The 13,305-nt window shown below is 45.9% G+C and overlaps 1 protein-coding gene across 1 annotated transcript; it reads right to left on the reverse strand.

Moving 5' to 3' along the window:
• Window positions 1-5,777: 5,777 nt before the first annotated feature.
• LOC116578540 (CMRF35-like molecule 5) lies at window positions 5,778-11,416 on the reverse strand. The gene is made up of 3 exons (XM_032323034.1): window positions 11,278-11,416; window positions 8,073-8,402; window positions 5,778-6,343 (listed from the first exon to the last, which is right to left on the reverse strand). The coding sequence occupies exons 1-3, from the start codon at window positions 11,315-11,317 to the stop codon at window positions 6,165-6,167; spliced, it is 549 nt and encodes a 182-aa protein (XP_032178925.1). The 5' UTR covers window positions 11,318-11,416; the 3' UTR covers window positions 5,778-6,164.
• Window positions 11,417-13,305: the final 1,889 nt, after the last annotated feature.

The raw sequence follows: 13,305 nt of genomic DNA on the forward strand, positions 1-13,305 counted from the left end.
GCCCAGAACAGCTAAGGGTCCCAGAACCGTGGGCGGGGACAATACACTGCCTCTTCTCTCTCCTTGGCCTTCCCTCCGCTTGGCTCTGGAAGAAACCCCAGTAGCAGGAAGTACGCAGCCGACTGGGGAGAGAAAAGCCTGAGCTTGCTAAGCTTCCCGGCCAAACGACTAGAAAGGGAGGAGATGGAGGCTCTGACAGCTGACAAGGATGGTGGGGGGGGGGGCGGAATGGAGAAGAAAGGGACCCTCGACTTCCCAGGCTTGCGCCCCAGCTGTGCACACCTGATCAGTCCCTGGAAGGAATACCCCACTTTAAAAGCTTGGGGAAGACCATCCCCGGCCACAGACTGGCCACTGGAGGGCGCACGTGAGGCACATCTGGGGAGCACCTGCAGGGCTCCAGAAAGCTGAACCAGAGCACGTGGGAACCACAGTCCACAGAAGCCACATCACCACCTGAAGTCCTAACCTCACCGGCTGGACTGCCTGCCATTAGAGAAACGGAAGTCTTCGTTAAAGGCCATTCTGGCGAGGGGCTAGCATTGCTGTGTATGTGGTGGTGGTTTCCTGAAATGATGTGTGTGTGAAACACATAGAACTGAACACCATCCCAAATTTGACCATATGTAAAGTTTGAGATGTAGTAAAAAAAAAAAGAAAGAAAGAAAAAGAAAGAAAGAAAGAAACGCGTTTCAAACTGTGCACTTTAAATGGGTGCAGTTTATTGAAACCCTTGGTAAAACTTGAGAAAGACAGAGTGGGAGGGAAAAGTTTGAGGGGGAGGACCAGAGTTCCTGCCCCCACCCCTTCATAAATTCCTGGCTTCATAAGTTCTTCATAAATTTAAGGCCCAGGATTCATTGAGACCCCCACACAGGAGAAGGCTCAGCTGTCACACATGAACACAGAGGTCTAGGGCCTGAAGGCAGTACCTGCCCCCCAAAGAACATGGGGCAACTTTTTTTAAAGATTTCATTTATTTATTTGACAGAGAGAGATCACAAGTAGGCAGAGAGGCAGGCAGAGAGAGAGAGGAGGAAGCAGGCTCCCTGCTGAGCAGAGAGCCCAATGCGGGGCTTGATCCCAGGACCCTGAGATCATGACCTGAGCCAAAGGCAGTTGCTTAACCCACTGAGCCACCCAGGTGCCCCATTTTTTATGAAGATTATTCGGAGCTAAAGGTCATCAAGACACTGTAGGCTCCAGAGAAACGTTTGCCCCTCACTTAACTTCATAGAGGAATCTCATTGGCAGAGTCTTTGCAGAATAAGGGTTATTCCCAGGGATAAATGTTATCTGAGCAACCCAACTACATGGCAGGGCAAACATTTGTTTACCAAACATGTACCAGTTTTCCTCTTCCTGTGAGTAAATTTCTTCCCTTTGAAGCCCCAACTCCCTACCCCTTCCTTTAACTCAGAATGACATATGTGCCCCATTATGCCTGACAGCCTTGTCTGTGTGGATTACCCACACTTACGCTATTAAATTTTATTTTCTCCTGTTGATCTGTCTCATGACGATTTGATTCCAGGTCCAGCTAGAAGGACTTTGAATGGGACAGGAACTCAGACTACCCAAGAATGCGATGGGACATTTTTGCTCCCTGACACTTGGTGCAGTCAGCAGAATACTTTAACTAGTAGGACACCGCTCACCCCCGACACTGCTGCAGCTGGGACATTCTTGGGACATCTGGCAGAGAGACAGCAGAAGGTAAGATTTCTCACCATGTCAGACTCCTGGAGTCTCTATCTGCACAGGCTGGCAGAACGAGAGATCAGGGTCCTCTGTCTCCCTCTCAATTTAGATCAGCAAGTTGTGGAACTAGTTCCTTGGGCTTAGTGACCCTTTGGTTCAATTTGGTTGAGTACTCTTTGGTTACTGAAACATTTCATCCCAGACATGGTCTCTGTTTTCTTTGGTCTATGTCATGTATGTAGTTTGTCATCTGTTGGTAAGGGACATCTTGGAAGCCAATGTTGCAAATTAGGGGACACAAGTAGATCACTTAAAACGTATCAGATCATTCACCACCCAAGAAGATTCCCATGATAGGATGAGATGGTCATGGAATGGGACACACAGACACTAGTCACCCACCAGCTTCAAGAACCTCCAAGCAACAAGGTACACTGTATGAACCCATTGTCCCCCAACCCCGTGGCACATTCTTCCTTGGTGTTATTTTGGCTCCAAGACAACAAAGGTTTAGAGAAACCTGGTAGATGTTTCCTTTGGTTTTCCTCTATGTACTAAGAGATTGGCTTTATGACCTCTGAGGATATTCTCTTTGGGTTCCACCATTCAGAGGATGCACTCACTGGGGTATACTTTGGAGGCCAGTGGAACACTCTGGGCATCCAAGGCTCTTTCTCTCTGTCAGGTTGTGCCACTTTTCAAGGTGTCTGTCATAAGAGGTGTCAGAACCATGAGAACCTTTGTGGTCTCGACCCTCAGTGCTTGTTGGTGCTGGAAAGTCTCATTCCAGAAGCACCTAGGGGTTGTCACAGGTGAGAGGTCTGTGAGTGGAGACATCTCACATTTTCATGGGGGGCTGAAGACACCATTGCCACTATACACCCTCACTGCCTGTGCACTGAAGGGCTTTGCTTTTTTAGTAAAGAAGGAGAAGGGGAGGAAGTGAGGAGTAAAGGGAAGGAAGCTTCTGGATCATGGAGGCTGCATTCCGTATGCCCTCTCTGGACACCTCTTGTTTCCTGGGCCCAGTCCCTAAAAGCCTTATTGGTTTGTTGCTAATAAGCTATCCCCCCATCAATGGCCAGATGATGGATTTTTTAAACTACCAAACTACATCTTGAAAAACTGTATATTTTCTAAAGGGCTCTCAGTTGTCCTATTAGTATCATTGCTAGCCCTAAGGACTCCCTTAATAAGATAGAAGAAGTTCAATTTTAAGACAAAAATAAGGCTTCCCAAGCAGTGTGAATCCCCCTTCCTCTCTTCCTTGTTTCTTTTAGTTTCATTGAGTTTTTCACTGACATTATAGTAGCTTTTTGTTTTGTTTTGTTTATGTTTTGTTTTGTTTTCCTTCTTTTTTTCACTATTTTTTTTTTTTATTTTCAGCATAACAGTATTCCTTGTTTTGGCACCACACCCAGTGCTCCATGCAATCCATGCCCTCTCTAATACCCACCACCTGGTTCCCCCAACCTCCCACCCCCCGCCACTTCAAACCCCTCAGATTGTTTTTCAGAGTCCATAGTCTCTCATGGTTCACCTCCCCTTCCAGTTTCCCCCAACTCCCTTCTCCTCTCTAACTCCCCTTGTCCTCCATGTTATTTGTTATGCTCCACAAATAAGTGAAACCATATGATAATTGACTCTCTCTGCTTGACTTACTTCACTCAGCATAATCACTTCCAGTCCCGTCCATGTTGCTACAAAAGTTGGGTATTCGTCCTTTCTGATGGAGACATAATACTCCATAGTGTATATAGACCACGTTTTCCTTATCAATTCGTCCGTTGAAGGGCATTTTAGTTCTTTCCACAGTTTGGCGACCGTGGCCATTGCTGCTATAAACATTGGGGTACAGATGGCCCTTCTTTTTGCTACATCTGTATCTTTGGGATAAATACCCAGGAGTGCAATTGCAGGGTCATAGGGAAGCTCTATTTTTAATTTCTTGAGGAATCTCCACACTGTTCTCCAAAGTGGCTGCACCAACTTGCATTCCCACCAACAGTGTAAGAGGGTTCCCCTTTCTCCACATCCCCTCCAACACATGTTGTTTCCTGTCTTGCTAATTTTGGCCATTCTAACTGGTGTAAGGTGATATCTCAATGTGGTTTTATTTTGAATCTCCCTGATGACTAGTAATGATTAACATTTTTTCATGTGTCTGATAGCCATTTGCATGTCTTCATTGGAGAGGAGTCTGTTCATATCTTCTGCCCATTTTTTTATATGATTATCTGTTTTGTGTGTGTTGAGTTGGAGGAGTTCTTTATAGATCCTGGATATCAATCTTTTGTCTGTAGTGTCATTTGCAAGTATCTTCTCCCATTCCGTGGGTTGCCTCTTTGTTTTCTTGACTGTTTCCTTTGCTGTGCAGAAGCTTTTGAGTTTGATGAAGCGTCACTCAGTCTCACCACAGGAAGTGGACTCTCCATGCCCTTCCCCTGCCCCACACGGCCCCCACCCACCTCCCCTCTGGCAAGCATTCACTTCTTCATTGAGGTAAGAGTCTGGTTTCTGGTTTCTGTCTCTCTCTCTCTCTCTCTCCCTCTCTCTGTTTTTTCTTTATTCATTTGTTGTGTTTCCCTATTTAATCTCTGGCCTCATGTGCCTGTCTTCACTTCCCTTTCCCTACAAGATTTACAGAGATCTCTCTGGACTGATCTCTAGGTTCAAAGCATCCAGGTTGCTCCTATCAATGCTGAAAGCCAGAAAGCGAATTTCACAAGAGCATCGGAGACTGGCAACAAGGTTTACTTTGCTCCTACCTTCCAGGACTTGGTACTCAGGCCCTGCCAGCCTGAGGAATTCTAATACAATATGTTCACAGGTGTATCCTCGACCCCCGCCACAAAAAATTCATGTCCCCTGGACAGAAGCAGGACTTTTAGATTATAAAACCTTTTTACTTCCACTTTGAGAAGGTCCCAACTTTGTAGTTCAGATGTCTCTGGTGATCGGAGTGGCCCAGTGAACAACCGGAACAAAGATTGTCTACTTGTGAGCTATTGTGCTGATTTCTCTGAAGTGCACATTTAGTTGTTCAGGAAAAGGGGCAGTTTTCATTCTCAATGACTCCAAGTTAGAAAGGTGTGAGAAAACTCAAAACGTTAGTGTGGAGACTAACTGTTTTCGGATGTTAACTAACTAGTTAACTAACTAGTTAACTAACTAGACTGTTAAGGTGGTGGAAAACACTAGAAGAAACCTGGTCCTAGTCACGTTTATAATGATTAGTATTAAAATCTAGTAGGTACCACGATGTGTTATTGAAACATCTTTTGTCTCTAGGCACCCTCACTGTTACCAGAGATAAACAAGTTAACATTAATTTCTTTGCGAAATAAATCTAGTTTCCAAAAGTGTGGCTTGATCATTTACGTAAGTGCAGCAAGAATTGTGCTGTATGTTAAAACTGCTTTTTTTCTAAGAGTATCTTTACATAAGAGGTGTCCGGGTGACTCAGTTGAGTGACGGGCTCTTGGTTTTGGCTCAGGTCGAGATATCAGGATTGTGGGATCAAGACCTGCATTGGGCTCTGTACTCAGGTGGTCTGGTTCTCTCTCCCTCTGCTTGTCCCCACTCCCCAAATAAATAAGTAAATAGATACATACATACATACATAAAATATTAAAATAAATAATCTCTACATGAAATTTAATAGGGTAGAAGATCGACTGTACCATTTTATTTTATATTCTGCATACTTTGTAAATTCCCTTTTTAAAAAATCCACAAATAAATATAAAAGTTCAAAAATCTGCTCAGTATTTCACTAGCTCCCTCTTGCCAATGAGATGGCAAGTGGTGCACAAAAGAAGAATGTTTCCCTGGGTCAACGGTCAGGTTCACTTGGACACACAGTCAGCTGTGGTCTCCTAATCCCACACCGGGACGTGTCTGCATCCAATGCCTGAGTTCCTCCACGGTGTGTCTAGAAGATGGAGCGGCTGTACTGAATTAAGAATAAGCTGAACGACCTGCTGAATGGGAGGCAAACGCCACCTACATGGGTGTGCAGGGAGCTCCCTCCACAGCCAGCCTCCCACTTTGGGGACATAAAACACCCAGGGTCATTTAATGGAAGGCACAGTTTTAATACAGCCACACAAAGGAAGGAGAGTCACAATGTTTATTGCTTACAGCTGTAGGGGAGAGGCGCCCAGTGAGCCTGGGAAGGGCAGTCCTCCATCCCAGACCATGAGGGAGCAGGAGCCCCAGAGTAGGGTGGCAGGTCCTCTTACTTACACCATGGTTGGGACACAGGTCACTGATTTTTCCTGGGCTCAACTCCAAGTGGTTATTTCGAAACGTGCCTCAAGAAAAGCAAAACAGGAACTTATGGAGGAGTTCTAGAGAGCCTTATCTAAGCTCTAGATTTCCGGAGTGAGCAGGGTTGCCCTACTATAAAATGCCTGGGCAGCAACTCTTCAGAACACAGCTGATTGTTCTCAAAACTTGTTTCACTCGCCCCAAATGGTCATGGAGAATGTGCGCTTCTTCTGATCAATGGACAGCTGGTTCTTCCTCAGCTCAGGTCCGGTGGTTTGAACAAGGATGCGGCAGCTATTCAAATCTGTGTCCGGACACCATGACTTCACGAAGGTCTCCCAAGCCGGGCTGTAGTGACACTGCACGGTCACTTGCAGATGGAAGTAGAAGAAAGGAAATGATGAGGAAAAGAAAAAGGTAATGAATTAGAGCTCAAATATAAAATAGAGAAGATCAAAAAAACCAACAATGGGCTTTTCAACGAAGCAAACCCCTTGCAGGATATTTGTGATGAAAGGAAAGGTCTGAATAATCAATAATCAAAACAGGTACATCACACAATATCCCGGGCCTAGTAAAAAGAAGGAAAGGCAATAAGGGAACAGGATAATAAAAGGATATCTAAACAACGTATGCCAATAAATTTGAAATTTTAGGGGGAGTAAACCAATTTCTAGCAAAAATAATGTGATATCCTAAAAGATATTCACAAAAGGAAATAGAAAACATGAATCCTATTGTAGCTATTGCGAAGAATCCAATCCGTTATTAAAAACCTCTCCAAGGAGCCCCTGGCTGACTCAGTGGGCAGAGCGAGTGACTCTTAATCTCGAGGTCGGGAGTTCAAGCCCCACCTTGGGATTGGGGCTTACTTAAAATAAATAAGTGAGGGGCGCCTGGGTGGCTCAGTTGGTTGAGCAGCTGCCTTTGGCTCAGGTCATGATCCTGGACTTCCAGGATCGAGTCCCACATCGGGCTCCCAGCTCCTTGGGGAGTCTGCTTCTCCCTCTGACCTTCTCCCCTCTCATGTTCTCTCTCACTCATTCTCTCTCAAATAAATAAATAAATCTTTAATAAATAAATAAATAAGTGAATGAATGAGTGAATGAATGAATGAATTAAACATCTCGGAAAGAAACCTCCAGAACCTAAGAGCTTCCTGTTGGGTATCTGCTAAATAGGGAAGGAAGTAGCAGTGTCTGTCCTAAACAAAAAATCCAGGACATACGAAAGGAAGAGGCAGTCCCAAATCCATTTAATGAGACCAGCATGCCCTTGATGACAAAATCTGACAAGGGCACTGCAGAAAAGAAAAGTTAGAGACAACAAAATCAGTCTCCAATGTAAATCTCAAAGTTCACAATACAAAATCAGCACACTGAATCCAGAGACTTAAGCAAGATAATACACCATTGCCAAGTTGGGTTTATCCCAAGAATGCAAAGTTGTTTGAATGAGAGAAAATCAGTATGTATAATATGCCACATTAATAGTCAAGGAGAAAAATCATGTGAGCATCTCACAAATGCAGACAAAAGTCTTTGATAGATTTTAAATAGTCCTTTGACTAGGAAGGCCTTTCCAGACCTTAGGACTCAACCACAGCACCCCGACTGTGCTGGGCCTCTTCCCTCTGAGACCAGAATATGGAACAGGGAGTGGGAATAGCCATTAGGACGTCTGGCCCCAAACTCCAGAATGAACAGGGACCCAGGGGCACCAGAAGTCCAGGAAAGCATTGACAAGAATCGGGGTCTCTGGGTCTTGGGGAAAAAGGTCCCTTTGGCCCAAGGACTGAAACTGGGACCATCACGTGCATCTCCATGGACAAGAGACTCAGGCACTGGGATGCGCAGAGAAACACCTGCCCAGAGAGGCTGGATCCCGTCCTGGAGGAGGTGGCAGGAGCCAAGAGAGCATCAAAGAGAATCCCTCTCCCTCCCAACTCAAGGGGTACTTTGGGGTCCTAGAAGAATTCAGGACTCACCCACTTTGTGTGACAGTTCACTCCAAGTGACACAAGTCACTGGAGAGGAACCTCAGGGAGCATCACAGCGCAGGTCCTGAAGACACATCCACACACACACGCACACTCTTACCTGGGTCAATGGTCACTTTAACATCGACCCCAAGGTCCGTTCCAGACTTCTCGATCCCACACCAGTAAGTGTCTGCACTGTTCCACCTGAGGTCCTCCATGGTCACGGTGAATGTGCGTGATTTCCAGTTATCCTTGATGGACACTCGGTCACCCTTCACTTCCTGCTCTGATCCGTCGGTTTGAACGAGGATATGGCAGTCACTCCACTTGGCTCCTTGACACCACCACTTATGGTAGGTCTCCCACCCGGGTTCATAGCGACACTGCACGGTCAGTGAGCCCTGCAGTGGGCCACTCACTGCACTGGACACTGCTCTTAGGGCAGAGCCTGGAAAGACAAACCAGTGTGCTTGTCACACCACACCCTACCCACTGAGGGCAAAGCCACAACCTCCTGCATCACAAGTAGCCCCAAGAAACCCAAGTGTCTGATAAGTTGAGTGACAGTCAAAGAGGGAATACACCTTCCACAAGACAGACCTTTGTCCTTCAAAACTCCACTCGTCAAAGCCACCACAGAAATCACCTAAGAGCACAACTCTACCCCTCAGAGAAACAAGAATGTCCCCACGGAGCAATGACAGCTTTCAATAATCCACCCCTCCCCCTCCCTGTGGTCAATGTCATCTGGAAACAAATGACCCAAGCGAAGGCATGGCCCCAGTCCACTTCAGCCCATTGTCCTCATGCGAGATGTGGGCTCTGTGGTTTCAGACCTTTTTGTTTTTCTAGAGTAGCCAGGAATCTGGATTTTGTGTGAAACCTCTCAACTTGAAAATACTGGTGACCAGCACAGAAACAGAGCAAAGGAATTTCTGTATCTTTAGAATCCTAACAAATAGCTACAGAACTCTCTGGCAAATTCTTGATTGAGACAAATACTTTGATGACTGGAAATTGTTTTCCCCTAAATAATGACTATTCAAGTACTTTGATAATTCTTGAAACTCTTCTAAAGTTTTGGTTCTTTTTTCCCAGAGAGTTTGTCTATTCCATGGAGTATGTGTTAGCCGAAAGTCCTCCATTTAGAATGTATCCTTTAAAATTAACATACTCATATCCATTTCAATTACATGCTCTGACCACAGGTGCTGTGTGATTTTTGTGGATTACACCTGCTGCAGGATGTCATCCTTCTGCTTCTACTCTTCCTGCACATTTTTACACATTAAACCAGTTTTGAGATGAATTTGTGTTACTGCTTTTATTTCCTAAATCATTAATTTCTCGTGTGGATAATTTTATTCCTCTTCTTTCCTCCAGATTACCACTTGGGCTCTTTTTCCAATTTGCTGAGTTAAAGACAGAGACAATTTTCTTCCTTTCTAAAAAGAACTAAAGTGTGTCAAAGGCCAAGAACTTACTTTTGTTGACGGTACAGACTCAGATCTAATGCACTTCTCATGAATTTGAAGTGTAGACCCCAGTGGTTCTTAGGGTATTCACAAAGTTGTGCCAAGAAACCCTGTGCCCCTTGTTGTTCCCCACTCTCTCTTCCCTGAAGCCTTTGACGACCACTAACCTACGTTCTGTCTATAGATTTCTCACTTCACACTTCAGCTGCCCGCAGACAGTAAGGCCGCTCTCCCGCCTTCCAAATCTCTGGCAGGTGCTTCCAGGGACAAACTCCAGCCCACACAAGGAAGGTGTGGGAAGGTGATTCCCAGGTTTTGCTCAGGGTGCAGAAGAGGACTTAGGAGGGGCGGTAGTGATATCAACATCAACAGAGGAGCTTACGCTCTCTGCCCCTTGATCAAGTCTGTCCCTATGTTGTCGAGGACTGGATGTTTCTGTTGCCCCACAATTCCTGTGTTGAAGTCCCAAGCTCTAATGGGATGGTATGTGAAGCTGGAGCTTTGGGAGGGCATTAGGGCTAGAGGAGGTCATGATGGGGGTCTCAGGATGAGACCAGTGCTCTCATGAGAAAAAACACCCAAGAGCCTCTCTGTCTTCCTTTCTCTGTGTCTCTGTCTCTCACTCTCTCTGTCTCTCCTCCCCTGAACACAAGGTGGGGGTCCCCGTGAGAAGTTGGCTGCCTGAAAGCCTGAAAGAGAACTTTCATCATGAACTGAAATCAGCCTGCACCTTGATCTTAGACTCTCTAGCCTTCAAACTGTGAGAAAAGAAATTTCTCTAGTTCAAGCCCCTCGGTCTCTGGTATTTGGCTCTTATGACTCAGATGCATTTGTAACTCTTTTATGAACTTCCAAGCCCAGAAAATAATAACATGCAAGTTTTCCCAATAAGTCTTGTACACGTGTTATCTCTCTCTCAGAGTGTTTCCCTTTTACACATATCATGAAGAAGCCAATGGATGAGTCAATGGGGTCATTTTGTTTCCCATGATGTCCTCCTTCCCAGAAGAGACACTGCCTGCCTCCTGCCCCCAGCTACGTGATTCTGAAGGAGGAGAAGGAACAGAGTTGGGGAGTCAGATGGTCCTGCCTTACTATCTCCTGTCTTCTCTGAGCCTCAGGAAACTGCTCCAAGGATTTGACTGACATCCAGCCCAGAAATAGACACCTTCTAACCTCTGGTCTTCCCTCCTGGTTACAACACTCAGTAAGTCTCAGAGGTTGTGCTTATGACACTAGACAGCCATCTGGTCATTGTCATCCAGAGCAGAGACTCGGGAAGCCTGACGTGCGGGACTGAACAAGTCTTCAGAGAGCCTGTCACACCCTGCTTTTCTGCTGGTCCTCCTCCGTCTACCCCGAGCTCTTTAGAAGAGAAGGTCTCAACTCAAGCTACAAGTCACGATCACTGCACAGGCTTTTAAATGATCCAGATGTCTGAACCCCACCTTGACTGAGTGTATCTCAGCTGGAGCCTGAGCTTCTGAGATCCTTCTAAGTACCTCAGGAATTGACGTCATGTATGATGTATATATTTGTGCACGTTTAAGTCTGTGTCTTATCTACCCATCCATCCATCCATCCAGCATCCAGCATCCAGCATCTGTCTATCCGTCTGTCTGCCAGAGATGGCAAACAGTACCCTAAAAACAAATACCATATTACCTATTTTTACTTTCTTTCCCCAACACCTAACTTAGAACCTATCAGGAAAAATTTTATTTTAATTTTTTTAACAAGAAAAGTTCTGGATGAGTTAAAGTCCCTGCCATTTCCCCCAGGACAGACCCGGTCTGTTTCCTGCCCAGCTCTGCAAGCGCGATGTCCTGAAGCAGCCAGCCCACTCACCTTGGACGACGGGAAGGAAGAGAACCAAGAGCAGCCACATATCCTGCTGCCTGGGTTGTCTACCTGCTGCTCAGCTGATGCCCGCTGCCCTCCAGGGACTAACTGAGCTCAGAGGCAAAATGCCTTCTATTTCTCTAAATCGTTCTTTTAGAGTTCTCCCCTCTACTTCCCTAATTTTTTATGCAGTTCCTTCCTAATTTATTTAATTAGGAGAAAGACAGTCTCCTCCTTTAGGAGTCTATGGTGACATGATTTGTCTCAATGATTTGGGGAAGCCAAGTGTCCCACTGCCCAGAACGCCATTTAGCAGGATGCGTGAGGAGCTAGGTAGCCCGCTGCCAGCAACTAGGGCACACAGTGCAACAGGGCCCAGACACCTGACCCTCAGAGTGTGGGTCCAAGAAAGTGATGGAGACATGTTGGGTTTGCACGTGGGGAAGAACGCAGTGCTCAGGGCTTACACCCAGCCTTGCTGGACACACAGCCCCATTTTTAGTCTCTTTCTGGGCAGCCCACCTGGGTGCATCCCAGACCACCCCTCTCTCCCTGGGCCCTGGGCCCTGGTCCAGCCCTGAGCCTGACCCACAGACCCCTTCCTCTTAGGCTTCCCCCCAAGGTCCTGATTACCTCTGAGAGAGGTGCCATGGGGAGATTTTAAGGAAAGCGAAGTGAGGCCTTTTCCCATCAGCCTCATTCTGCCCTAGACGCTTCCTCTACCACCTGCTGGCATATTTCCCCTAACTGTGGACTAGGACCTCTTCCCAGCCCCACACTGCTTATGCTAATGCCCTCCCAAAGGATTTCACCACAAGGGTCTCCTCATCCTTCACGTGTCCTCTCCTCCCTCTGTCCTCTGTCCCCTTTTCCTAACCTCTCTGAGACAACTCTTCTGTCTCCTTTTTTCCTTTACGTTTTCCACATTTGTGAGGTAGTTCTATCTCTTCGGAGGGTTTAGTTTGGTTTTGTGTTTTTACTGTCTCTTCCTATCTTTGAGTGAAATGTTTAGTTTAGGAATTATATTTTCTTTTCAAAAGTTCCTTTTTGCTTTCTGCTTGCTGATGTTTTCAAAACCCTCCTCACTCTGTGGTCATGTGTTGGTTTGGTCTGGTCTGGTTTGGTCCTTCTCTCTTATATCCCAAACATGCCTCAAGGACAGATCGTTGTTGGTTATCTGACTATAATGGAGAATGAGCCAGAACTTAGCTGATCAGGGCTCTGAGTATGTGGGGACAACACAGCATGTGAAAACGTGTGTCAGGATGTACCAAATTCTTTGAGCTTCCATCCCTTCTTGAACTATAAGCATTGTTTTCATGGGACTAGGCAGAGGAATCTTCTAAATTCCAGAATGAAGAAGACCGAAGGTGACCTCCAGCACCCCCTCTAGCTGCCTTGGATTCCCCAAATATTTCATAAAGTTAAAGAACCTCCTGGGAGATAGGAGTGTTTGTTTCTTGATCTAGGTGCTGGTTGCAACATATTGAGCTGTGCACGTCTGATGTGTGCACTTTCTGTGTGTATTTGATTCCTCCAATGAAAAAGTTTTAGATTTTACCATGAATCTCTCCAAGCCATTACACCTGTGCTTACTTAATCCTTTAAAAAGCTTCCTTAATGGGGTCCCTTGGTGACTGAATCAGCCAATCGGCCAACTCTTGATTTAGGCTCAGGTCATGATCTCAGGGTCCTGGGATGGAGCAAAAGTCTGGCTCTGATCTCGGTCCACAATCTCTTTGAGGATTCTCTCCCCCAGCGCTTCCCCCACCATCAAATAAATACCTTTTTTAAAAATAACTGTCTTAATGGTCCTTTGTGTGGTTGTAGCATAATTAACTATTCCGGTATTGGTGGCCACTCACCATGTTTCCCTGCAGCAGCAAATCTACACTGCAGTATTGCAAATCCGGTCAAATGATGTCATCACAAGCCACAGACCTCTTTCCCAGACATCAGGTAGGAACCCAGAGAGAGTACTTTCAGCATTTATCCGAGCATTCTGTAAAATGAACCTGAGCAGGAGATTGGGGA

The sequence above is a fragment of the Mustela erminea genome, chromosome 18 (assembly GCF_009829155.1).
Source record: "Mustela erminea isolate mMusErm1 chromosome 18, mMusErm1.Pri, whole genome shotgun sequence".
Lineage (NCBI taxonomy): Eukaryota > Metazoa > Chordata > Mammalia > Carnivora > Mustelidae > Mustela > Mustela erminea.